At 48.7% G+C, this 25,234-nt stretch overlaps 1 protein-coding gene across 2 annotated transcripts in view; it reads right to left on the bottom strand.

Moving 5' to 3' along the window:
• Positions 1-25,234, bottom strand: part of Itsn1 (intersectin 1) — a 182,052-nt gene that overhangs the window by 32,706 nt on the left and 124,112 nt on the right. The window contains 6 exon segments of one of the 2 annotated variants that reach the window (NM_019227.2): positions 11,619-13,047; positions 13,413-13,604; positions 15,044-15,161; positions 19,658-19,779; positions 21,858-21,903; positions 24,858-25,024. In NM_019227.2, the coding sequence (NP_062100.2) occupies positions 13,046-13,047; positions 13,413-13,604; positions 15,044-15,161; positions 19,658-19,779; positions 21,858-21,903; positions 24,858-25,024 (647 nt within the window). In that variant the 3' untranslated portion in view covers positions 11,619-13,045. 2 annotated transcript variants of the gene reach the window in all.

Below are 25,234 nucleotides of genomic sequence, written 5' to 3'. Positions count from 1 at the left end.
TAAAGCCACAGGAAACTCCTAATATAGGATCCCAAGGTTTTAAAGTCTTCTTAAATACACTTATGAGGGTCAGGGCTGGAAGGTTCTTTTGGAAGGACGAGAGACTTGGGAAACACCTCAGCCCTAAAGGGTCATGGTATCCCCTTCAACTGTCACACACATGATCAGCAGAACTGAAATCCTCTCTATTGCAAACAATACAGGAGCCTACAGATACTGTAGAATTTCAAAGAATATAGAAGGACTTAGCGTGCGCACACACACACACACACACACACACACACACACACACACACACACAATGGAAGGACCTCTCTTCATCGTATTAGCTGAATTAGCTCCCACAGCAGCTAAACATTGAGCAAAGTAAATAGACAAGCCTGTTTCCTGTTATGAAGGAGTCAAAAAATACAAGTTGGTCAATAAATATTTATTAAGTTCTTAGGAGGTTGAAGGGAAATAAGCAGAGACTGTTCTTTTTGTAAGAGAAACTCACATGTTTAGGGTAGACTCCTCAGGAAAAGTAAGTTAAAAGTATGAAAACATGTGGCACTGAAGAGTGGGGGCAGGGCTGGGGCTGGTCCCTGGGTGAAGTGTTTGCCTTGCTTGGAACTGAGTTCCCTCCTTAGAAAATACATTAAAAGGCTAGCATGTGTCATGCTTGCACTCCCAGCACTTGGGGGTGAGGCACCAATAGGCAGATTTATGAGGCTTGCTGGCCAGCCAGACTGGCTTAGCATTTGGCAAGCCCCGGGTGTCTCTGAGAAACACGGTCTCAAAAACTATAGTGGATAGCTCCTGAGGAACGATACTTGAGGTAGGATGACTTCTGAGCATCACACCCGCGTGTACTCACACTCACAAAGAATGGGCCAGCCAACAGTGCTGTAGAAGCTGCTAGGTGAATGCAGACGCTCGTGGGAGACACAGGGCATAGAAAAGGCCATGTTATGAGGGTATCGATGCCAGAACAAATGCAGACACAATGAGAAGCGGCAGGAGAGCCATGCAGAAGCCTGGATGACAGGTTTTCATTTCAAGGGAAAGACAGCACAGTGCTTCTAGGGACATTCAGCCCAGATCCCTTTGCTAAGTGACAGTAGATGTTGATTGGTGCCTGGAGTTCCTGTCTGTACAATAGGGGTTGTTCGAGTGGGCCTGCATGTGGAATATAGGAATGCTCCTTGCCACATGAGCTACACTTTTCCTGCCCCAAGGCTGGACTTGATCCTCCTAGGGTATTGATTCTGTTAGGAAACACTCAGTGTCCCAGGCAGAGTGGCATGTGAGGCGATGCAGCTCAGCCTTGTTCTCTGGCTTTATCAGAGCTGCACAGAGAATCCTTCCTGCCTCTCAGCCAGGAGGGGTTGTGCTCCTGTTGGAAGGCATCCTCTGTGCTTGAACTGAAGGCAACGATGAACAGGACATCTGGGTCCTCATCTTCTGGAGACCCTGGCATCCTAGACTGGCTTCTCTATCCTTGTTGACTCACAGCTGCCTTTGGAAGAGCACGGCTGTGAGATGTCATCAGTTCCCAGGACAGGAGAGTTGTAAATTCTCAGGATTTGATTTTGATTAGAGAGCAGGAGCTAGTGAGAGGCTGTGATGGGAGGTTAGAGAGGCTACCAATGGCATCAAAGATCCCTGTGTAGCTTAGCCTGGGTATCTCACTCTGGCCTGTCTTAGGGGACTCACTGTGAGTATGTAGCTGGGCTTGCCTGGGAGTGTGCATCCAACCTCCTCACTCAGTTGCAAACCCAAGAAGTTGAAAAGCAGCCATAGTCTTTAATTAATATCATCATCTTCCAAGAAGGGCCATCTGGTCTACCTGGCTTGCCATGGCAAACTATGGAAATGGAATTCCTCCCAGGGATAGTCTACTCCTCTGCTGTGACAACGAATGCAGTGAGCAGCCCACCATTCTGGATTTCTAATGCTGGATTCCTGGCACAGGTACCACCGCCTTTTATAGTCTGAATTTTCCTTCGTTCTTGGCTGCGTTTGTCTCCACACATGCTTCCTTAGCTTTCTGAGCACCCACTTCTGATGGGCTGTATCCCCAGGATTTTTAGGCTTCCTTAGAAATGGCTGTAAATAAACCCTTCAGGTATGCAAGGCAGATGAAAGTGTGACAGCAGCATGGGGTGACGTGTTTCTATGGGGACTGGAGGAAGGAGGCAGTGGCTTTGACCAGAGAGGTCTGGGAAGATTTTGCAGAGGGGGAATTGGGGACTAACTGTTGTTGATGTGTTCTTCAATGTTCACATACTAACCTGCAGAGGTCTGGGACTTCAGGGGTGACTAGGGCTGATCATCCTCATGAGTAGAGCAGTGTTGCTTCCTAAGGGATAGGATATGGATGCGAACATGTAGCAGGTGCCATTTTCTCATGCACACTCTTTAATTCTTCCATCTGTCTGGGATGGGGTGATGTATGGGGGTGGTGGCTATGCCATACACAGTCCCTGGATCTTGGACTTCCAAGCCTCCAGAACTACCAGCAAGTAAACATTATTTACCACTTGGCTACTCTCAGGTATTTTGTTACAGTCGCATACACTAAGACATCATGGAGAAAAATGGTAGGGTCACGGGAGAATCAGAGTTGTGTGCTTGGAGCCAGAGGAGTGGGTGTGAGAAAGAGAAGACACTGGGCGGTGGCAAACAGCAATGTTGAACTAGATGCTCCAGACCCTTGTATATAACAACCCCATCCTCACCAACAATCCTGGGGTAGCTACCATTACCCACAATGAGAAGGTGAGGACTGAGAGACACAAGACAACTCAATAAAGCCCCAGTTAAGAAACAACAAAGGAGGGGGCTGGAGAGATGGCTCAGTGGTTAAGAGCACCGACTGCTCTTCCCAAGGTCCTGAGTTCAAATCCCAGCAACCACATGGTGGCTCACAACCATCTGTAATGAGATCTGATGCCCTCTTCTGGTGTATCTGAAGACAGCTACAGTGTACTCATATATAATAAATAAATAAAATATTAAAAAAAAAGAAACAACAAAGGAAGTAGGACCTATGTCCATATTCCTAGCTGTTATGTCTTGGCCTTGCTAGACAGGTGGTGTTTTTGTGTGTCCTGGTAGCCAGGACCAACCATAGACTGAGTAGCTTTAAAAACACAAGTTTACTTCCTCACGGCCAGGGAAGGCTGCAGTCCAAGATCAAGTCAAGGTATTGGCAGGGTTCCTTGTCTTCATGTGTCCCACAGAACCTTTTCTCTCTTTTGCACATAAACCTATGGTGCCCATTCGTGTGAGGTTTCTTCTTCTCTTTTTTTTTTTTTTTTTTCGGAGCTGGGAACCGAACCCAGGGCCTTGCGCTCGCTAGGCAAGTGCTCTACCGCTGAGCTAAATCCCCAACCCCTGTGAGGTTTCTTCTTAAAAGGACACCTGTCACACAGCTTCACACACTTCAGAGTTGAATCCACTCTGAAGGCCCCAGGGTCACATTTTTTTTTTTCTGGAGCTGGGGACCAAACCCAGGGCCTTGTGCTTGCTAGGCAAGTGCTCTACCACTGAGCTAAATCCCCAACCCCCAGGGTCACGTTTAAACACATTTTTGAAAGCACTATCTCCAATGTCAGTCACATCCTGTGGTCCTCAGGGTTAGAGCTTTGACCTACAAATACTAGGGGACCCAGTTCAGGCCACATCAGAGAGAAAAGGTGTTCAGATGCCCAGGATGGAGAGGAATAAGAACCAGAAACTACAGCTGTCCCAGTGCATGGGACATGAGGGCCTCCACAGCTGCTCAGCTGACGCCAGCTCAGGGCTGGCCACATGGACAAACATCCAAAATGTCTTGGCAGCTATGACAGCTGTGACAGAACTCTGTGCCTAAAAGGCTGCCTGCACCTCAGGGCCCACGGAAGCCCTGATGTTCTGTTCTTACGGCCTCTGGAGGTTCATGTGAGGTCACACTATCCCAACTGACCATGCCACCTAACACCTCAGTCAATGGCTGGGGCAGCAGAGTATAGAAAGCAATGTTTATTTTCTCGATTGGAAATGCTCGCTGGAAACAGGACCATAAAAGAAACCACTTGTGTTGCCAGGGGGGCCACCATCTTTTCTTCCATTACTTCCTGTAAGGTCTATTTGAGGACAATCTTGGTCTTAGAGTCCAGGCTCCCAGGAGCTGGCTGCAGTAAGTCTGGGTCAAGGCAATGAGTCTTCTCAAAACAAAACAAACAAAAACAAAACCCCCGGGGCTGGAGAGGTGGCTCAGCAGTTAAGTTTGGTCCCTGGCATCCCCATTTGGTGGCTTACAACCACCTGTAACTCTAGGGGATCCAACACCTTCTTCTGCTCTCCTCGGGCACCATCCATGTATTCATGGCACACACATACACATAAATAAAAATGAAATCCAAGTAAGAGACCCTTGGCTGACCAGCCCACAAGAGGCTTTGATGGCCGTGTGGTAGGAGGTGTACTTCTCAACCCTGACACCCTGTTCCCTGACAAACTGACTCCAGTAGAATACAAGAGACACCTCCAACCCCAGACATCTCCTGTCTGTGTCAGCAGCTACAGGATCCACCCAGGGATGTGTCTGTGAGGCAGCCAGACTCATGGGGGAGGCTAAATCCCAAATACGCACAGGATGTATGCACTAGTTAAGTGATCACAAGAATGGAGAACACTTCCTGGTTTAGGGCCTTTCCTCAAAAAATAACTTTCTCTGACTTTGCCGCTGTCCCCAGCACCATTCCCAGCACAGGCTTCCTGCTGGGTTCTCTGCCACACACAGTGATGAGATGGTTGAAGCCACAGCCTGACTGGGGAGACAAGGGAAGAGAGCAAAGACAAAGGACCACCACCAACACCCCACACTTCCTCTGCAGCCCCAAGAGTGAGGGGCCATGGGAAATATGCAAATGCATTAATCGGACTGTGAGTTACAACCAGCAAGAGAAGGGGATCCTACCATATGTCAGCTCTACAAGGTGGGCACCATCGCTTTCGACTGTGTGTGTCCTGTGATGATTCACCCACTGTTGTGGTTCTGGGGAGAGAAGTTGGGGTCTCACCCATGTTAAGCACAAGTCTTACCACCGAGCCATAACTCTAGGTCCTCTGCAGATACTATTTTTATTAGTTAATGCATGTTCTCTCTCTCTCTCTCTCTCTCTCTCTCTGTGTGTGTGTGTGTCTGTCTGTCTCTGTCTCTGTGTATGTGTCTGTCTCTGTGTGTATGTGTGTCTGTCTCTGTCTGTCTGTGTCTGTGTCTATATCTGTATCTGTGTCTGTCTGTCTGTCTCTCTCTTTCTCTCAAAGCCTTGTGTATCCCAGGCTGGCCTAGATCTATGCTGAGGGTAAACTTCTTGTCCTTCTGCCTCCACGTCCCAAATGCTGAGATTACAGGTGTAGATACAGGTGTACACCATGCCTGTTTATGTGGTGCTGAGGGCTGAACTCGATTTATTGACTTTTGACAGCATCTCATTACAAAGCCCAAAATCATGATCCTCCTGTCTCAGATTCCCCAGTGCCGGGACTGCAGGCATACACCACACGCCAGGTCCCCTGTGGAGTTCCTGATGGGCTTGCTAGGCTATCCCTGTGCAAGGAACGCAGTGGAATGAGGGATGAGTTTTATCTTACAGTTTGCGGATGACCCCCACTCCACACACACACCCCAAAGGCTCACGTGTGCTCAGCCTCCAACTGGTGCTCCCAATCCCGGATAGGTGGGTAGGTGAGGAGAGAACCAGCCATCTCTCAGCTCATGGTGGAGACCTAATATGCTAGCATGACTGGGAGGTGTAGAAGGTGGACTTGGTTGGAGGAAGATGACAAGGCCTTTGACGGGTATCTGGTCCCTGACCTCCTCCTATCACTGTTTCTAAGCCTCGATGAGATCGGTGAGCCTGCCTTGTCACAGGTTCCTGCCATCATGGTGTTCTGCCTCACCAGAGGCCCAGAGCCATGGAGCAAACTGGGTACACCCTATATGAGAATGTACGGATTTATCTGTAGCCAAAAGAAGACTCTTTGTGAGGTCCTCCTTAGGGCCCTATCACGGCCACAAAATAATGTCTGACTTACCCAGTGTTCGTGTGTGTACGTATTGGCCTCCAGGTCTCCTTGTCATTTTGTGTGAAAAGACTTCCCGGCCAGCTAACATGGTAGGGAGGATGGCAGAGAGCAGGAGGGGTACGGGGTTGGGGGAAGGCGTGTGTTACTGGAGTGTACCACAGTTTAAACTTAAGGCAAAAATTCCAGAAGGGTGTATAGAGGAGGATATAGGGGTGAAGGAAGATTTGGGACTTGTTTAAGACCAGGCAGGCAGGGCAGAGCCGGATGATTGAAGACTCTATGGATACAAGTACCCATGTACCATCTCCCGAGTAGGAGGTAGCACAGCGGAGCCCAAGGGGGAGACGGTGATCAAGGTTTGAATCTGGGATGGCTTCCCACCCATCCCACCTGTCACTTCCCCCGATGCAGGGGGAGCAACCAGATGAAGCAGACGTGCGCTCTGACACTAGCTGTTCCAGGCTGGAGGAGGCCACTATTAGATAAACTATATCAGAGTAGTGTTCCTGTATTTGGCACCATGAGCTCCTGGTTGCAGCCAGGGATGAACATTTAGAGCCCACAGCTGCTTTGGACTCCCAGGGTATCACCTGCAAACGGCACCAGCCACTGGTCCACTCTGTCTGGTTTTATCTATTCACTACAAGCTGGACTTTACCGATCTGCTGGTGTCTCTTCCCACTCCTACTGGTTCAAAATCGGGTATCGCACCAGCATGTGTACCAATGCTCACAGCCACCAGGCAGGGTCCATCATATCGTCTGTGTGTGTGTGTGTGTGTGTGTGTGTGTGTGTGTGTGTGTGTGTGTGTGTGTGTGTGTGTACAAAAGGAGAGGGGAAAACTGGGGCAGGGCAGACCTCTGAAGCCTTTGCTGCAGCAAGAGGGAGAAAGGAGGGATATTGACAAGCAGATTTTCTTCTGTCTCTTGAGGATGGGGTGGGGTGAGAGTTCCCATTAGACAGTGGGGGCTGGTTACTGAGGGAGAGTACAGCTATGTAGGGCTTCCCACAGGGCTATGGGATTCCAAGGCAATGCCCTAGACAGCCAAGATTCCTGCTTGGCTTTGTCTGCTTTGCTGGGGCTGGTGTCCCGCTCTGGTTCAGCAAACAGATCAGAGGCAGCCAAGGCCAGTTCCGTGAGGGGTGCACGCAGCAGGGTGATGGGGCAATGTGCTTCTGGGAGCTGTAAGTGGTCTGGCGCAGCTGCTCTGGGGAGCACATGTCTCTGGTCAAGCCGGCATGCCTAGCAAGGGCAAGGAGCAAACATTCCGTTCTTTGCTGGCAGGACTTGAGGCCACAGGAGGCTGCGATGAGAAACCCAGGACCAGTGACTTAACACATCTGTGACAGGTTTATTGCCTGTAAGGGCCTGCCAACAATCTGCCTGTTCTTGTGGTATTTAAAAGCCTTACACTCTCTCTCCCTTTCTCTGGTCGGGCGCCCCACTGTCAGCCTGTGAAAGAGGTAACTTGCTGGGGAGATGCTGGGTTGAGACAGTGTCAGCATTGTTCAAACCTGTGAGACAGAGGCTCCAAAAGGCTGCCATGCAGGTGAGCCCCCTGCTGCCAGAGAGGAAGAGCTCTTTGCTTGCAAGTTAGGAGGGCAACCTTGGGGGAATCCATGCAAATGCTTCAGGGAACTCTCATTCTCTCTGAAATCTCTCCTCTGGTAAAGCACTCGCTGATGAATCTTAAATGCTCTGCAAGACAGTAAGCTGGAAGCCCCAAGATGGGGTCCATGATGCTTACTGACGAGGCATAAATCATTTGTCCCCCAAGAACAGGTCTTCCTTTATATACTGGTTGCTTGCTGGTGTTTGTATCTCTCTGCTGGTGAAGTTCAAAGAGCTTAAATAACAGGCCCAGGACCACAAAGTAGCAGAGTTGGGATTCGAACCCATGCTCTACACGGTCATCCTAGAATACCTTTAATGCTCCCAAGGACCAAAGATACAATCATGCTCATTTCCCCAGGGCCCACTATTAAACTGTATCTGAGTAGTGTTTACATTTTCAACACCCTGGTCTTCTGGCTGCAGCCAGGAATGAAAATTTAGAAGCCACAGTTGGCCCAGAGTGAGGCTCTCTGGGACATGTCTGTCTTTGGGAAACTGGGCTAAGGTTAAAGTAGGATAGGGTGGAACCCCCAATCCAGGTGACAAAAGAGTCACAGGAAGGAAAAGGCACCCACTCTTCCAATCAAAGTGACAGCCGGCAGTAATCTGTGCAGGTGCAGCTTGGAGATGAGGCTCTGGGACAGACAGAAATACACTTTTCAAATGGTACTACTAGACAGGGTCAGCAGAGCACCGAAAAGCCACTAGCTCCTCAGCGTCCTCACTGCCAAGCTAAGAGCTCAGCACTGTCAAGCATTCCTTAGGGAGCATCTCTGTCCCTCACTCTCACACCTTGTCCTCCACTTCCTTAGGGTGTAGCCTGGCTTAGCGCACAAGAATGACAGAGATGAAGGGGGTGGCATGGGTCATGTGGGGAGGGGAGGAAGGAGGGAGGCAGAGGTCAGGAGCACGCAGGTAGGATGCACACTGGGACAAACTGAACAAAGCCATGCTCTCTCCTGGGCAGGCCTAGAGTACTGGGGAGAAAGGAGTGTCTGCCCTTAACAAATATGGCTAAAGTCAAGTAAGGGACACACTGTTCTTGTGCCCTGCGGCATGATGGGCCAAGAAGATATGAAAACTGCAAAGGTCCGTCCGTGATTCAGTCTTCTATACAGCTCTGTTTCTGGCTGTACCCTGACCTCCTCTTCAGCCCTATGATAGACAAGTCACAGATAAATACACTTTCAGGTCCCTTTCCCACTGCCTATGTCTGTCTGTGTGCACACACACAGACCACGGACAGCACAGAGCACCAGGTAGCGTCTAGGAGGTAGTGTGCTGTGTAGACATGACACATGAGTTTTAAAACCAATGGCCACGTCTAAGAAACACAGCCTTTGATTTAGTAAATTCAGAATTTTTTTTTTTTAATGCCTGGCAGTTTTCAATATGAAGAATAGAATCAAGAAGCACAAGCTTTCTGGCGAGGTTCTCATCTGAACCGGGTTCAAGGAAAGAGGGCAAGGAGAAATTTTCACATGACGGTATCAGAACTTTGGAATTTATTGCCAGTTGTCTGTATAGTTTATATTATTTTACATGTGTGGGTGCTTTGTCTGCACATCTGTCTGTCTGTGTGTCACTACGCATGTGTCTGGTGCCTGTCAGGGCAGAAGGTGTCGGATTCCCAGGGGGTTGTGAGCTGCTACGTGGGTGTTGGGAATCAAACCTGGATCATTTGGAAGAGCAGACAGCGCTCTGAACTACTGAGCCTTCTCTCCAGCCCCACTATCCTGTGTCTTACCAGATCCCAAATCACCAGACACTTATTTTCCTATGCATTTACCCTGTGTGTGTGACTTTCAATGTAGCTTCTAGAATAATTCTCTTGGATATTTTGGGGTCTAAAAGAGAATAAATAGATTAATTTATAATTTTGCAGAAAGGAAAAAGAAATAGTCTTCCAAAAAAAAAAAAGTTTTTCTGGGTTAGAGAGATGGCTCAGTGGTTAAGAGCACTGACTGCTCTTCCAGAGGTCCTGAGTTCAATTCCCAGCAACCACATGGTGGCTCACAACCATCTGTAATGAGATCCAATGCCCTCTTCTGGTGTGTCTAAGACAGCTACAATGTACTCATATACACTAAATAAATAACATCAAAAAAAGATTTTCCATATCCAGGAAGCAGGGTTGTTATGTGAGTGGGAAGCTTCCCAGGTTGGGCCAGAGTTGAGACTGCCCAGACCCAAGTCCATAGGCCTCAGTCTCAGCACGCATGGGCTGGACCCAGGACACCACTACTTCTGGGAAGCTTGGCCCCAAAGGGAGAGGAAGGCAGGGTGACAGCTTGGTTGCTCCGAAGGGTGATGTGCTGTGTCAAGACCTGGAATCAGGTGTATTCTACAGCTGTTTGATCTGCTCATACAACGGAAAGTTTGAAGTTCTCAAACCTATCGCATGCCCGGATAGGGGTAAGTGATATGAAACTACTGTTTTAGGCAGGCAGGGTATGGTGGCACACTTGGTAGAGGGATTTTTCACACACACACACACATGCACACACACGCACGCACCAGAGTAAATGTAAACATTAAAAAAAACCCTCATATACATCCACAAAAATCAACCCAGCTATAGTATCTTTAAGTCTGAGGGATGCTTTACTTTTTAATCCAACTTTGAAAGCGGAGAACATAGAGGATAGCCAGAAAAGCGAGGAGCAGTCGTGAGACTGCTATGCCAGACAGAAGGGGAGCTTACAGAATAAGAGCATCTCTTTAGCAGTAATTACCAGCAGGGCAACCTCAGGGCCATGCGTGAGGTGACCACCAGGACCAGGACAACAGTGTGGACTTTAGCCATAGTGGCCGGTAGGGTGAGTCCTGGCTTCCTCGGCTCAGCGCTGGCCACACGGGAACGGACCACACTGTCCTGTGACCTGTGCTGCACCTCATAGGGTGACCCATCCCCCCACAGGATGCTGGTAGTGGGCTTCTGTCTAAAACGCAGAGGTTCAGATGGCCTCTCTGCAGGCCAAAAAACTGAAGAGATGTGAGGGGACCGGAGAGTTGAAAGTGAGGTGTGGCATCACCCACCTTGACAACTGTATCCCACCGCCAACCTCAATCCTGGAGGAGCACCACCTTAGGGAGTGAGGCAGTCCCAGGGAGAGGAGGCCTGTAGACTTGATCATTGTTCTGTGAGGGGCTGGCTGGGAGACAGGAAGAGCCCTTCCCTCCCTCCAGGGTTTTCCTGTTCTGACGTCTCGGTGCACCTCACCTGGCTCCTTCTTGACCCTTGGGTCTCCACTGCACCCCTGTGGGGGGGTTTCTATCCTTGCCCTGCAGCAACCCCCCACCCCCACCCCGGTGCTAGATAGCTCACTCAATCTGCCGTTCACACACTTCTGCACAGAACTAACACACGCTCCGTGTTTATGTGAACTCTGTCTTCACCCATTAGCCCCTTAGAAGCCAGCAGGGCACCCAAAACCTTTTCGCCAACTTGGTAAAATTGCAATGAGGGTGGGAAGGCCTGTTAAGTGAGGTTCTCAAGGACAGCATCACTCATGTGTCCTTCATGTCTAACAATGTCATCCGTGTATATGTCTCTGTAAAGATCACAAGAGTGTGCCTGGCTGACATGATCACACACAACAGGGAATATGCAAGTCTGCCTTTATCCAAGTATATTTTGGCAGCCACTAGTTCCTTGTGACATGATTCTTGAACCAATATTTTGTGCCAAATCACACACCTGTCAATGTGTCAACAACATAAACTATAAGTCCAATGAGAGGTGACAGCTAAGCTGGGTGGTGGACTTCCACATAGGAAACAGTACTAATAAGGAGCCACTGTTAAATATGGACGGAGGCCCCACTCTGGGGTTATGTCTGTATTCACACTTGACACGCAGGCAGGCCAATGGCTGACATCTGTCTGTGTGGTGCCCCTCACCACATCAAGATTCCAACAGCAAGAACACAGAGACATTTCCATCTAACTTTTATATGAAGAATTTAATTATCTATACACATAACTAATCCAAAAAGGTTGTATTACAATTGTTAAAGCTGCAGGTTTGTGTATTTATATATTTTACAATCATATGCATGGAAACACTGAGCCCAGGGCGACAAGGAGGGCAGCCCATCCTCAGCACCATGAACACCGCCAGCACGGCGTCTCCCCGGGAGGAGCCCAGAGGGACGCCGGGTTACACTTACTACTAGGACAGCTAAATGGCGCTTCAGGCTTCCACAACCCATTTTCTGTGCTGTCAGCGGTGGGCACCTTTTCTTTTTTTATTGAGAGCTTCCAACTAATGTCTAAAGACAAACATGGCATCAGCTACAGCACGAGTTAACACACACACGGACCAGGAGCGCCATTTCATATTAATCTGTAGAAACTCCACAGTCTAGTTAAAAAATGTAAACACTGGAAATTAATTGTGGGGAGACTTCTATACATTCTTTCTTGTCAAGAAAATTACTTGTTCAAAATATTCCATGAAAAGCAACTGAATAAACCGTCGTGTAACAGAGACGAAGACAGTGGACAGCGATGACTGTAACCAGGCAGTGGCGTCTCACTGACTCATGGTATGAAAACACGCCACGTTAAAGACTCAAAACCAAATACCAGCACAACCAGATGATACCAAACGGAAACACGGGTGCTTCCTCGGGTGGCTACAAGGTCACTGTGCAAAATCAAGTTACTGCAGTCGATGAGAGCATTGTAACGGTGGTGGTGTTTGCCATGTGGAGAGCTACTTCCTCAGCACAGACGTTACACATCAGTCACAGACAGGCATAGCACCGTCTGTTTACTCAGGCTCAGTCTACACATCTTCAAACAGGTGCACCCAGCTCCTCTGTGCTCTACAGCGGGGGAAAGGCCCCAACTACACAATGTGGTTGGTAACACTGAACAAATGGCAAAGATACATCAAGTCTCAGGTTTACGGACGCTCGGAACAGTGTTTAATCGTACATGCAGCATTCCTTGATAGTGGGTCTTTTTGCAAAACCAAAATAGCAAAGAAGTAATTGATTGATTTTTATTAAAAGGCTAAAATACACATTTAAAAATAATCTTAAAACTATTGAAAGCGCCTGTGTGAAGGCGGGGCCGTCAGTCTGAGTGACTAGGAAAGCCACAAAAGGACCCACCACCCTGTGCAGTTCTGCAATTTGCTTCTGCCTCTGCACGCAGTGACTCAGACATTTCGATCACATGCAACTAAGGTCAAATGAGGTAAACTGCTCTGCAGTGAGTTCTTCTACTCAGAAGGCAGTAGGTGATCATGCTGCAAGTCACATGATCAAGGCTGCATCTCCCATCATCCCTCTGGGCAGTGATATGGGATAGTGGGTCTCTTTGAGGGCTTTCAAGCCTGAGGGGGGATGGACAACATATGATTCCTAGAAAAAGGAGGAAAACAACACATAAGCAAAACAAAACAATGAGCAAAATCCAAGCGAGGGAAATGAGTCAGGCATGTGCACACATGGTGCCAGAATGATTCAAAAAAAAAGAAAAAACAGGAGGAGGAGGAGGAGGGGAGGGGAGGGGAGGGGGGCATGCTACAGAAAGAATGAAAATTTAAAACAAAAACAAAACCCCACGAGATAGTTCGCATCACAGAAGGTCTTCAAAGAGACTGTTGCAAATGCAGCAGTGGTCTGCTTTACGTTCTGCAAACCAAGCTTGGCAGACTCAGAGCAATGCTGCACGTCTTACAGGAAGAAACCAGAGAGGAGAGCAAGCGGGCCGCCAGGGCACTTACATTGCTGGCTGGGGTCCATGTCTGTGGTCAGCTTCACATAATTGGACGGGAAGAGCCCAACCTGCCCACTGACTTCTCCTTTCCACCAGTCCGGGTCCTCCTTGCTGAGGACGTTGATGATCTGGCCTTTGCTGAAGGCTAGCTCATCGTCATTCTGCGCGGTGTAATCGTACATCCCGATCACCTGGCACACTGCGGAGACAAGGCTGGGTGAGCAGCTGGCCACCTAGTGGGGCCACCACTGGCTGCCACACGGTCCTGAATGGGTTTTTCCCTTCAGAAGGGGGAAGAGAGAGATGGGTGGGGACCCAAAGGGGCTCCTCGTGGTGTGGCCAATAGAGGAAAATGGAAGGACTGAATTCTAAGACGACAGCAGTAGACTCAAGACTCTGAAGATCCGCTGTACCACCCGGTTCCCACTGCATAGCACCGACAGCCGGGACCACAGCACTTGACCATCTCTAGTTTAATTTCTTTTTGTGATGTTGAAGGTTGAACCCAGGGCTGCATGCACACTACACGAGTGTGCTCTGGCACTGAGCATGCAGCCCTGGGCCTGGCCTTTCTATAGATGGAATGAAGCTATCCCTGATCTTCTCGCTTCCACCTCAGGGAGAAGTTCAACTGGTGCTAACAGGTGACTCCGCTGTCTTCCTGTCTCAGAGGTGACCACACTCAACAACAGCGTTCCTTTTCCTCTTTCCTTTCAACCATACAACAGGTTAACTCACCCTCACTGCCTGGTGTCTTTATCATCCTTAACCATCCTGTACACAGCTTCAGCGGTCTCAAACTCTCCAGCTAGGAGAATAGACTCACTTTTGCAGATGGCTTGGGGCTTCCACCACCGTGAGGGGCTTGTGCGTTGATAGGAGGGCTCTGCCACATCCCCCTGGGGGACAGCAGATGGTACCACACCCCATAGCCTACATAAGGCCTCAGCTTATGCAAAGAGGACCAGTTGGGGATCAGAGGTCAGTCACATTTACTGGTCCTGATGTTCCTTGCAAGGACAGCAAGTTTAAAGCTGGTTTCACAGGGGCATACACATCCAGTCATACGGTGATAGTGGAACATCGTGCTGTCCATGGATGTCACTGAGTACAGAGGCCTAAAGGCCTAAAACTGAAATGTGTTCCTCCCTGAGCTCTGTCCAGGACAGTGGGACAGCTAACTCTGCCTTAGATCAGAAAGCAGGACAGCCAGGCACTGCAGTATCCACCTTTGCCTGCCTGCGAGGAGAACACACAGAACACCCTGCCTGCTCAGTGTTGTCCCCAGCAAACGACACAGGGAGCTATCCCAGTTTTTTCTATTATGACCAACAGACCCTCATGGCTCCAGCTCTTAACCTACTGAGGCCCCAGCAGTTTATTTTTAAGGTCCCTTCTGTTCCCTAACCCAATGGCCAGTGTAAACAGCTAGAAGGAAATCAAGAGAAAAACCCCCTTTAATGCCACAGCATTCCCAACTGCTCCAACAGAGTCCAATGAGGACTCAGCAAAGAATGGCCACAGAGAGCAAGTCTGAGGTCACAGAGAGCAAGTCTGAGGGCATAAGCATGCATGAAAACAGCACAAGACCTTAGATGAGAAACCCAGTGGCAGTGGACTGACTCACAAGCTCCTTACCTGCTGGCTGCACTGCGGTCTTGGGTAGCTCAGTTGGGGTGATTTTGCTTGTTCCAGGGCTTAGAAGTTTGACATAATTTGCTGGGAACCACCCTATCTGGCGCTTTTTCCCTCGAGCCTAAGAAGAAAACAATAATGTTTTATGAACATCAAAGCCCATCTTTCTTAAACGGTTTGTTTTATAGTAGGACGCTATGCAATGCTCACATTGGGCGGAGAGACAGGGCATTAACTCACAGAAATCACACATCTAGGCTATGTTCAAAGTGTGGCAGCTATTGGTCGGCAGAGCCCTGGATGCTTCCCAAGGGCTGGATTCTAGATCACATTCAGAATATCCTGTGGTGTGGCTGAGACAGAGAACTAGGGGCTGGAGAGATGGCTCAGGGTTCAGAGCCCTGGCTTTTGCAGAAGCCCCTTGTTCAACTCCCAGCCCCAAATGGCAGCTTACAACTGTCTGTAAATGCAGTTCTGGGCACTATTATCTGATGCCTTCTTCTGGCTTCCACAGGTACCAGGTGTGCAAATGTTGCACAGACATAAGTTCAGGAAACACCCATACACATAAAATTAAAACTATTGGTTAAAAAGATACAAAACCAGTTAGCATTTTGCTGCTAGACTCAGGTGATGCAGACATTCTGGTTAATGCCACGAGTGTTCGCTAAGGGCGAGGCCCCTCAGGTGTCTTTGTCTAGGACAGCTCTGAAGGGAACAGCATTGATACTCTGACTTTGAGATGGCTAATGTGACCTTGAAAAGATACATAGCAGTCCCAAGGGTTGATGTCAAGCTAAGTCACACTGCCAACCCTGAGCTCTATGTGATTTCAGACAATGCCAAGCGTCTACAGAATGCAGATGCTCAACTTGATGCTGTTTCAGAGGCCACGAGGCTCACAGATAGCAGCAGGAACTGTAGTGTCTTAATTTCATAGCACTGACCACACTTTCTACTGCCCTCTTGCTTTTACTGATTTGATCCAAGATACTGAGCATTCTATGATCAGGAAAGTTATAAGACATGGGACCTATGATGAAAAATTGAAACTATTTAATCCTTGTCTATTCATACTGTGAGGAGAAAGAATACCATATGAATGCACTCGTGTACGCACACCTACACACACCCACTGCACTGTGAATCTGCAGTAACTGCTGTATTTGCCTGGCCGCTCTGGACTTAGTGCCCTGCCACACAGCCCCCGGAAATGCTTCTGCCTCACCGCTGCTGCTTTCCAAGGGCAGAGCACAGACTTGCCATTCTCCACTGTGTTTCCACGCTGGGTCTTCATACAGGGACCCATGCTGGGCATGTGTGAGGTCTAGAGACAGTGCACACTGCTCTTGTGTAATGTGTTAGGAGTGTGAGGGCTACAATATGTGCTTCTTTAAGGATGGGAGCCAATCACCTAAGTGCAGAAGCAGAAACGTCCGTGAAGAGTCTGCGTCATAGCATCGGTGCTGACGAGGAAACAGCTAGTGGGGAACCATGAGGCCAACCCTGAGTTCAGAGAAAGGGCTGTAAGAGCCCCAAAGGGCTTTGGGCGAAGTGAGGTGTGGCTTATCCGACCTTGAGGAACTGAAGGTCAGTCAGTAGGAAGGAGGGCTATGGCCCATGGCACTAAGGCCTAAGGCCCAGGGGTCTGGCTGTCTCAGACAAACTGCCAAGTGAAGCTGGAACAGACATGCTGTTGCAAAGGAAGGAAGAGAAATGGCTGGGGGACCTCACAGGAATGATGAAGACAGGCAATGGGAGATCTGAGAACATTTTGGACAGCAGAGGGACACGTGGACCAGAGACCACGGCAGAGCTGCACGGGGGTGACGGCTTAACGGAGGAGCCGTCTCCATCTCTCACAGCCATGTTCCAAAGCAGAGTAGGAGCTGGAGCCTGTGACAAAGGCCTGCAATCTGCCATTCTAGGGAGGATGAGAGCACCCGTGTATGACACAGTAAGACCCTCAAAGGTAAGAGAAGGCCTTTAATCCCAGCACTTAGGAGGTGCAAGCTACTATGTTTGACACTTGAGGCCTAGCCTACATAGTACACAGTGAGGTCCAGGCCAGCCAAGGTCGTGTCTAAAAAAATAAACCAAAAACTACTATAGGTTCACATGCACATTCACACAGCCATTCACACACATACACACGAGAATGTATTTCTGGGACTCAGGACTGGATTCCTCAGCAAGCCCACTGTTCCTGGCCAGCACCTCCGGACAGGGCTCTGCTGCCCCAGATAGCTCCCTGCATAAGCTAACATCTGCTATGCTGCGCATGGTGGCTTTTCTTTGGGCCAAGAGCAAGTCTTTCCTCATGTGTCCCGCATGGGTCCTCCTTCCTCATTCGGGATAGGCCTGGACACAGCTGTGAGGAGGAACTGTGAGCAGCAGGGAGCCGCATCCAGCAATTCTTCCTTCTTGAGGAGTCTCCCTCAGCTCTAACCACCCCACCCTGTCCTCCATGGCCATACCATGTCTCTCACACCATCCCTTTCAGAGCCACAGCAGCTAGTGTGATAAGCAGGCCATAGGCACAGCACCAGAGCAGTTATCACGGGCTCATCCTGTAGGGTCACTGCGACCCTACTTTGTGTAGGTCACAAAGGGCCTGCTATGAGCTGTTGGTCCACACGTGGGAACCTCCTGTGTTATGCGGCAGGCCAGCACTAGGGTCTAAAGGAGGAACACTGTATGCTTCTCCTGTATATAAAACCAGACAGCGGGTGGGAAATGTAGCCATTTGGCAGGCCATGAAGAAATGCCTATGTAGTGAGCCACGTCCCACACTCTCCTTCACGAAGAAAGGGAGGAACGTGGATGGAACTGAGCCAGGTGGAGCCTACAGTCCCAGACTGGGCTTCGCTGAGTTAAGAGGAAGGTGGAGGGGAGAAAGGAGACATTTCCTGCTGGAGAGCCAGCAGGCCGATCTCTTACATTCCTGTGTGTGTGTGTGTGTGTGTGTGTGTGTGTGTGTGTGTGTGTGTGAACAGCTGGTTCTAGGATCCATGAGGATTCCAGAACATGAGCAAGTTGAAGTCTCATCTTGTCAAGTAATGTTGGAACATGTGACTCCTGAAAGGTGGAGCCCCGCTACTGAGCTAACTGTGGCTACTACAGAACCAATTTCCAAAAATAAAAAAAAAAACAAAAAAAACCAAAAACAAAACCAAAAAAAAAAAAAAAAAATCCAAAACCTTTTATCTATACCCCTCCCCCCAATAAAACAACAACAACAAAGTTACTGTTACAAAGTAGCAATAACGGGAATGGTGTACAGACCGTGCACGTGGTCTTTATATGGGTCCACCCCTGCTGATGCCTAGCCCGGCTGCCAGCTACGTGCTCACCCTATATGCTCACCGCCCTTCCTGCCCCTGTCATTTGTGGCTGAAACACTTGGTCACCAGGCTCTTACATCAGTTCTTTAAAAAAAAAAAAAAAAAGAACTCTTTTTTTTATCGACGTGTTTATATGTGTGTGGGTAGTGTGGGCACACAGAGAGGTCAGGAGAGGTCACCAGGCCCCCTGGAGCTGAAGTTACAGGGTGCTGTAAGAACTGACATTGATAAAGGCACTGAAAACCTATTTCAGGTCTTAATCACTGAGCCATCTCTCCAGCTCTAGTTCATGGCTTGTTTTTGTTTGTTTTTTTCCTTTTTTGAGACAGGGTTTCTCTGTGTAGCCCTGGCTGCAAATCGGTTCTTTAACCCTACATATTTCAATAGGTATGTATTAGAAACGTGAACCATGGTATTAAAGTTGAACTACAGAATGATTGTTTTAGTACAGCAGACGATGCTACAGTGGCTTGTCTCGCATCTGTGCAGTCCGGTGAGACTCAGGTGTCGCTACTATCTCTCTTACCTCCTTCCTAGAAATTTAACCGTGGTTGCTTTGGAGGTGCACAGCTATGTAATCCTTACTTTGCGTTTATGTTTGCTCAGGATTAGACTTGGTTGAGGCAATTCTGTGGATGGAGTGCGAATGCTGTGCCCTTCGTAGGTAGCGTGTTTGCGGGAGTTCCATCCATTTGTCTGCACTGGTGATGGTCATTTTCATAACCTGACGAGGTGGCACCCTAGTTCTCGACTGTCTTATCACTTGCAAATAACAAGCATTGCTATGGGGACACGAAATACCATCCGCATTTCCTTGTCTTTACATAAGAACAAGATACATCCACAACCACCCTAACTTGCCATTAACGCCCTTCCACAGGATCGATCTATGTGTCTGGAAGTGAGAACTAAAGGCGTCGGAATGGTGAATGAGGGATGTGATTCGGTACACACAGCAACTGCATGAAAGACACCCACCACACTAGCACATCCCAACACACCGCCAATGAAACACGACTTCGGTATGCCAGGCCATGAGGATGTCTCCATGCAGGCAGGCCCTATGAGCAAATTCTGTCTCCTGCACTCCCAATCTGAGCTTGTTGAACTCTCAGATACATGCTCAGCTGAGCCGCAGCCCTCAGAACAGAGTGCAGAAGACAAGGGCGTCCCTCGCAGGCTCAGGGCCCAGATAGTGAGGGCAGTGAAATGCTGTCCCTTGAGACTTTACATGTTCATGCTTAGAGAATTTTAAATAAATGTAGACACTGACTTGTAGTTCTCCTTCCCACCATCCACCGGGGTTCTTTTTTCGGATCAAAATCAGCTGACCAGGAGCCAGGGTGAGCTGTTCAGGACCCGTAGCAGTGTAGGAAGCAATGACCTGGGCGATTTCTGAAAAACAAGACCAGACGTTGCAGTGGACGGTGCAGTGGAAAGGAAGTTCCCTAGCTCTCTCTTAGGGTCACACACTAGCCATGGAAATCTTAGCTGCTTCCCACTCTGAACTGGGGCCTCTGAATTCCTGACAGTGCAGATGCCCTGCTTGTCTCTCTGCTCAGCTCAGTCTTCTCTGGGCCCCTCACTGCCTCATGACAGCTCCCTGCCACGAGGTGGCATCCGGCCTGCCCCAGTGGGTCCTGTCAAAGAGCCTCCCACAGTTACTATGAACCCAGATGAAGGGCCAGGACCCTGCTCCCCCATCTCCATAAGTCTGAGGGATACTTCCCTCTGTCTGAATAGTAATAGGAGAAAATGAGATTTTCCTCAGAAACCCACAGGAGCCTGGCTACCGCTCACTCACACACAGCTTGGGGAATCTGTCTGTCCCTCCCACCAACAGAGCTGAATTAGCCATGCCTCCTCTTCTGGGAGTGATCCATGGACTTCTGGTTTGAATCACAGAACTGTGAGTTTAACTTATTTCAAGATACAAGATGAACGTAGTTATGAGAACGTCATGCAAAAATAGTAACTCAGCACAGAAATAAAAAAATGTAAGTAGTTCTACAGTTTGTCTGAATCTGGAAGATCCTGTGGGAAGACTCCCAGCAAGACCATAGCCGAGTCTGGTGTGGCTGAACTGTTTACTTCTCCGCATTCATCCCCATCTCAATGAAGCCGAAAGAACAGAAAGAAAGGAAGTGCAGAAAGATGGAAAGAAGGGGCGGGGTTTTGGGGAGGTCCCACACTCTAACATTGCCCACTGTTCTGCAGTGTGAAGGACAGAAGTAGGATCCTGCCCCTTTAACAAGCCCTCACCGCTGTGCCCTGAAATCTGAGGCTGGCCACCACAACAGCAGGAGGAGAAACAGCCTGCCTGTGCCTCAGAAAACCCAGAAGGGCAAAGGCATGGAGGCCAGCTCACAGCTAGTCTGTGTCTAACCAGCTCACAGCTAGTCCGTGTGTAGCCAAGACCCTGAACAGGGAATCTGCGTGGGCGAAGGACGCTCTCTGGCCTGCTAAGACAAGTTCTAGATTCAAGTTTTCGGTTTGGACAAAGTCCCAGCTAGTGTCCTATTTGGCATCAGCTGTTTTCTGCTCCTCAAAGGACCTGGCATACTAGCTGGTGATCTGTTCTGGCATTTTGAAAGGGCCCTGTGTCCCCAAGTAGCTTGTGAGTTTCAAGGTAAAGTGAGGCCTATCTAAGCACTGCAAGGGGGCTGTCTGGGCCCTCTGGAAGGACGCCCATTGAAAGTACAGACAAGGGTTGGGGATTTAGCTCAGTGGTAGAGTGCTTGCCTAGCAAGTGCAAGGCCCTGGGTTCGATCCCCAGCTCCGGAAAAAAAAAAAAAAAAAAAAAAAAAAAAAAGAAAGAAAGTACAGACAACTCCCAGCAACAGCAGAGGCCCAGCTTGGTGCTCTGACTAAAATCCCCTTTCCAGGGTCTGTGAGCCCAAGTGGAGCTGACACACGGCCTCTCAGCAGAGCAGTGCTCATTCAAGCCTGTAATTTCCTAAGGACATGAGAGCAAAGCAGCACCGTCGGCCTTGGTGGGAAGACAGGCCCTGGCAACCGTGGCATTTCACAGCAGCCTCCTTCTCTCTGCCATGCCACTAGTAATAGAACATGTGATTTTGCTTAAATAAAACTGAGATTCTGGATTCTGAAGCATAAGTACCATTTGGTACAAGGGTACAAGGTTTGCCTGGGGAAAAGCCCCTGATTCTAGATTAATGAGACCTGTGACCTCCACTGCTGTGTAACAGGAGCCAGCAAGGGCTTTCTAACCCAACCAGAGGACCCTGCAGTTTCCCAGCTCTGTACAAATCAACTTCCCTCCATCTTGCCTGGGAAAATGTATTCCCCACAGCTGCAGCAACAGGCGCCCTTGGGAGTCACGTACATTTGATTAACAGGGAAGAGCCTTTGCCTCTACTGTAGAACTGGCTGTAATAAACAAAGGTTAGGGGACAACCACAACTACCAAGTACATTAACATTGAAACACAGGCATCATGGTTTGTGACTTACCAGGTTTTTTTCCTAAACTCCCTGTTTTCCCCGCAGTTCCAGAGCCCTTAAAACAGAGCAAAAGGTCTCATTGGCACGCTGAAGAGTTCATCATGAAACTTAAAAAGTGATTAATGATACAAACCCACTGGAACCCTCAAACCGCCCTTCATTCTGGGGAGGGAGATGTGGAAGCATGTAACCAGAGGGAGTGTGTCAGGGACATGGGTGGAAGTGGGCGCTTTCCTACAGGCGCCCTTTTCCCTGTGAGTGAGCAGATGCTGGCCCTGCAGGCCGGGAGGCTCTGGATTGGGCTGCTGGTGGTGCAGGCACATCCTGGAGCTGGCAAATCCAAGAGAAGGCGCCGTCTGTGCTAGCAGCACTGTGCTCGACTGTCGGCTCGCGTTACGGTCACATGGCTAGCCAGGAAATATTCCCTACTTTAAAGTACGTAGACCACTACGGACATCTGCGTCTACAGCCCAGACACAATACATTAAATACATTGGCATTTCACTATATTTGTACAAGAACTTTCTTTAAGAGTTGCTGCACCAGCATTGGGAGGATAGGCACCACCCCTGCCCTCACTTCTCTCTACTGGGAAGGGCTGCTGCCCGGCCTGGTGTGTCCCCCCCCCCCCCCCCATCTCAGACTGAGCACCATTCTCTTTCCTCTCTTCATGCTGGAAGCACAAGCAAGATCTGTATTTCCCCCAACAACAAGTGTTCCAGAAGCACTCTGGGTCTGAACTCCTCCAGGATACCATGGACCCTGACCCAGCTGAGTCAGCCAGCAGAGACCACGGGAGCCAGGACAGGGACCAGAATGCAATCTGGTGACAAAGTGCTTTACTGTCAATTAACGCTCCCCCTTGAGTGCCTACCCTTGTGGTAAATTAAGCATTTCAGTTGAAATAAGACAAAGCCACATCAGAGTCACCGTGAAGGTAAAATGCAGTACGCCCACGAGGAATAATACATTTCATCGTTGCTGCTATATTCCAGCCACTGAAATTGAATGGCCATGAGAGAAGAGAAAGGCTTGAAATAATTTTGGTCTAACTGGTCAATTTATTAAATGAATTATTAATAACTAATAATCTATTAATTTACTTGCTATTTTTATAGTCAGAGTATCAAATAAAGAAACAGCAATGGAAGAGTGCTTGCATTTGCTCTTGTGCATAAGCTTGTAAGGATTCCCGATGCTTTGCGCACAAAAGAGAATGGGTGATGTACAGCCACAGAGGTCAAGGGCCTCCGGCGTGTTCTCTGTGAGAAGCCACAGGCAGAGGGGACAGGGTTCTGTCCTGGCTGAGTCTATAGGAAAGCCGCCCCAGAGTACAGCCTGTCAGACCCATGGGTCCAGCGGGTGTCTGGACCATGGTGCATTGTTTTCTTACATTCTTTGCTCTCACTTAACTTTGTATTTTTATTGACAATTGAATGATTTGACTTTAAAAATCTTAACAGATAGCTATTCCGCAGCCAAAAATGAAGTAACTAAAGGCTATGGTAAGAAAGAGCTTGTAGGGGTTGGGGATTTAGCTCGGTGGTAGAGTGCTTGCCTAGCAAGCGCAAGGCCCTGGGTTCAGTCCCCAGCTCCAAAAAAAAAAAAAAAAAGAAAGAGCTCATAGGTCATTGGCTTTAAAGCCACAATGTTTGCTGTTTTTGATACAGACTTTGGATGCTTTTAGGCAGAAAGCTGTAATGTATTAAAATGTAATGTAAGAAAGAGCTTTTGGTTTTCAGTGTAACAGCTTATTTTTATTATGTTACTTAAATATTTATTAAGGCTATTTCTCTGTATCCATCCATCCATCCATCCATCCATCCATCCATCCATCCATCCATCCATCCAGAAAACTTAGACAAAGTTTCAATGAATAAAACAAAAATAAGTTTCCATGTGAACCAGATGGCCTTGATTTGACCTGATCCAAAAGGTTTTCAGTCTGACAGTCGGAACTGGCGTCGACATCTAAATGGAGCTGACTCACTGGCTAGGAAAGGGTTGGACTTTTTCCCTTTCTAGATCTATGGAGTTCAAGCCATTGAGGGAACATTTTCCCCCATCTCCGTTCTGCCAGATCCTGCAGTAGGTAGACTTAAACAAACATCCAGGATTTAGCAAACTGCACATGAGAGTCACCCCTGCAGTGAGCAGGCCATAGGCAAATGCACTACAAATTACACGGCCCATCTTTGCCAAAGCCACTAGGGAAGCCAAGCTGCACTCAGTTTGGCATTTAAATGACAGTGAGTGCGTGACCACTCATGTCTACTCGGTGGTGCCACCACTCCTCTGTCAGCTGTTACCTCTCAGTGCTTAGGAGATGAGAGGGGGAAAGAGAGCAACTATGGATTTAGTGCCCTTGAAAAAACTAAGGTTCACTCCTGTGGGCTTGTCTCTACGTTTCTGCTAGACAGCTATAATTATACCTCGGAACTCCCCTCACTTGAACTTGGCCACTCTAACTCACCCTCCAACCCCAACCATTTCATTATGATTACCACCGCAAGACCACATCCTATGCACTCAGAAATCTAAGGAGCCGTTTCCAACCTATAAGGGCAGCGGGAGTGTCGAAAGCATACCGACCTTCTGGAACTTGACGTCTTTCTAAACACAGAGCAGAAAGCTTCTATTGTGGGGACAGTATCACCAGAACACCTTCCTTTACATGGTCAAAGTGCTGCTGTAGGCATGGCCCAGAAGAACTAATTAAGCACATTTACTCAAAACCACAAACTGGCTACATGTAGGAATGGGATCAGCACAGAACACTGGAACAGGGTGATGAAGAGGAGGCCCCCGAGTGCAGCCTCCACATAACCTTGGAGTTCTGCACGGAGGAGGCCGCAGCACCGAAGGAGACAGACAGCTGCAGGCCACTTTAGTTACCACATTCCAGAGCTCAGCAGAACCGAACACAGTGTTCCACCATCAAACACTGTGACTCCCGGCCAAGAGAACCAGTATGCAGACAGGGAGAGGAAACAGTTAATGTGGGTTTACCTCTGAGTCTTTAAGCCTCACATAGTTAGAAGGGAAGACTCCGGACGTCTCGCCCACTGTGCCCGTCCACCAGTCACCATCCTTCTTGGTAACCACAATCACATCCCCTTGCTGAAAGGTTAAATCTCCATGCTCAGAACTCTCGTAAGTGTACATAGCAACAAATTCTGGAGAAATAGTGAGATACGGAGAAAGCGTGATTGTTTAACGGCATCCCAGACAGCTTTGCAAAGGCAAGTTTATGATTCAAGAAGACAGGGTGAGACCCACTTGAGAAGCAAGAGGCATGGCTTGACACTGGGCTGCCCCATTCCTGGGCTCTATGTCCCCTACTGCACATATTAACGTAACACACAGGACTGCTGTGAGGACCGGGA

This window comes from Rattus norvegicus, chromosome 11 (genome assembly GCF_021556685.1).
Source record: "Rattus norvegicus strain SHRSP/BbbUtx chromosome 11, alternate assembly SHRSP_T2T, whole genome shotgun sequence".
Taxonomy (NCBI): domain Eukaryota; kingdom Metazoa; phylum Chordata; class Mammalia; order Rodentia; family Muridae; genus Rattus; species Rattus norvegicus.
This window is presented reverse-complemented; position numbering and strand designations above follow the sequence as displayed.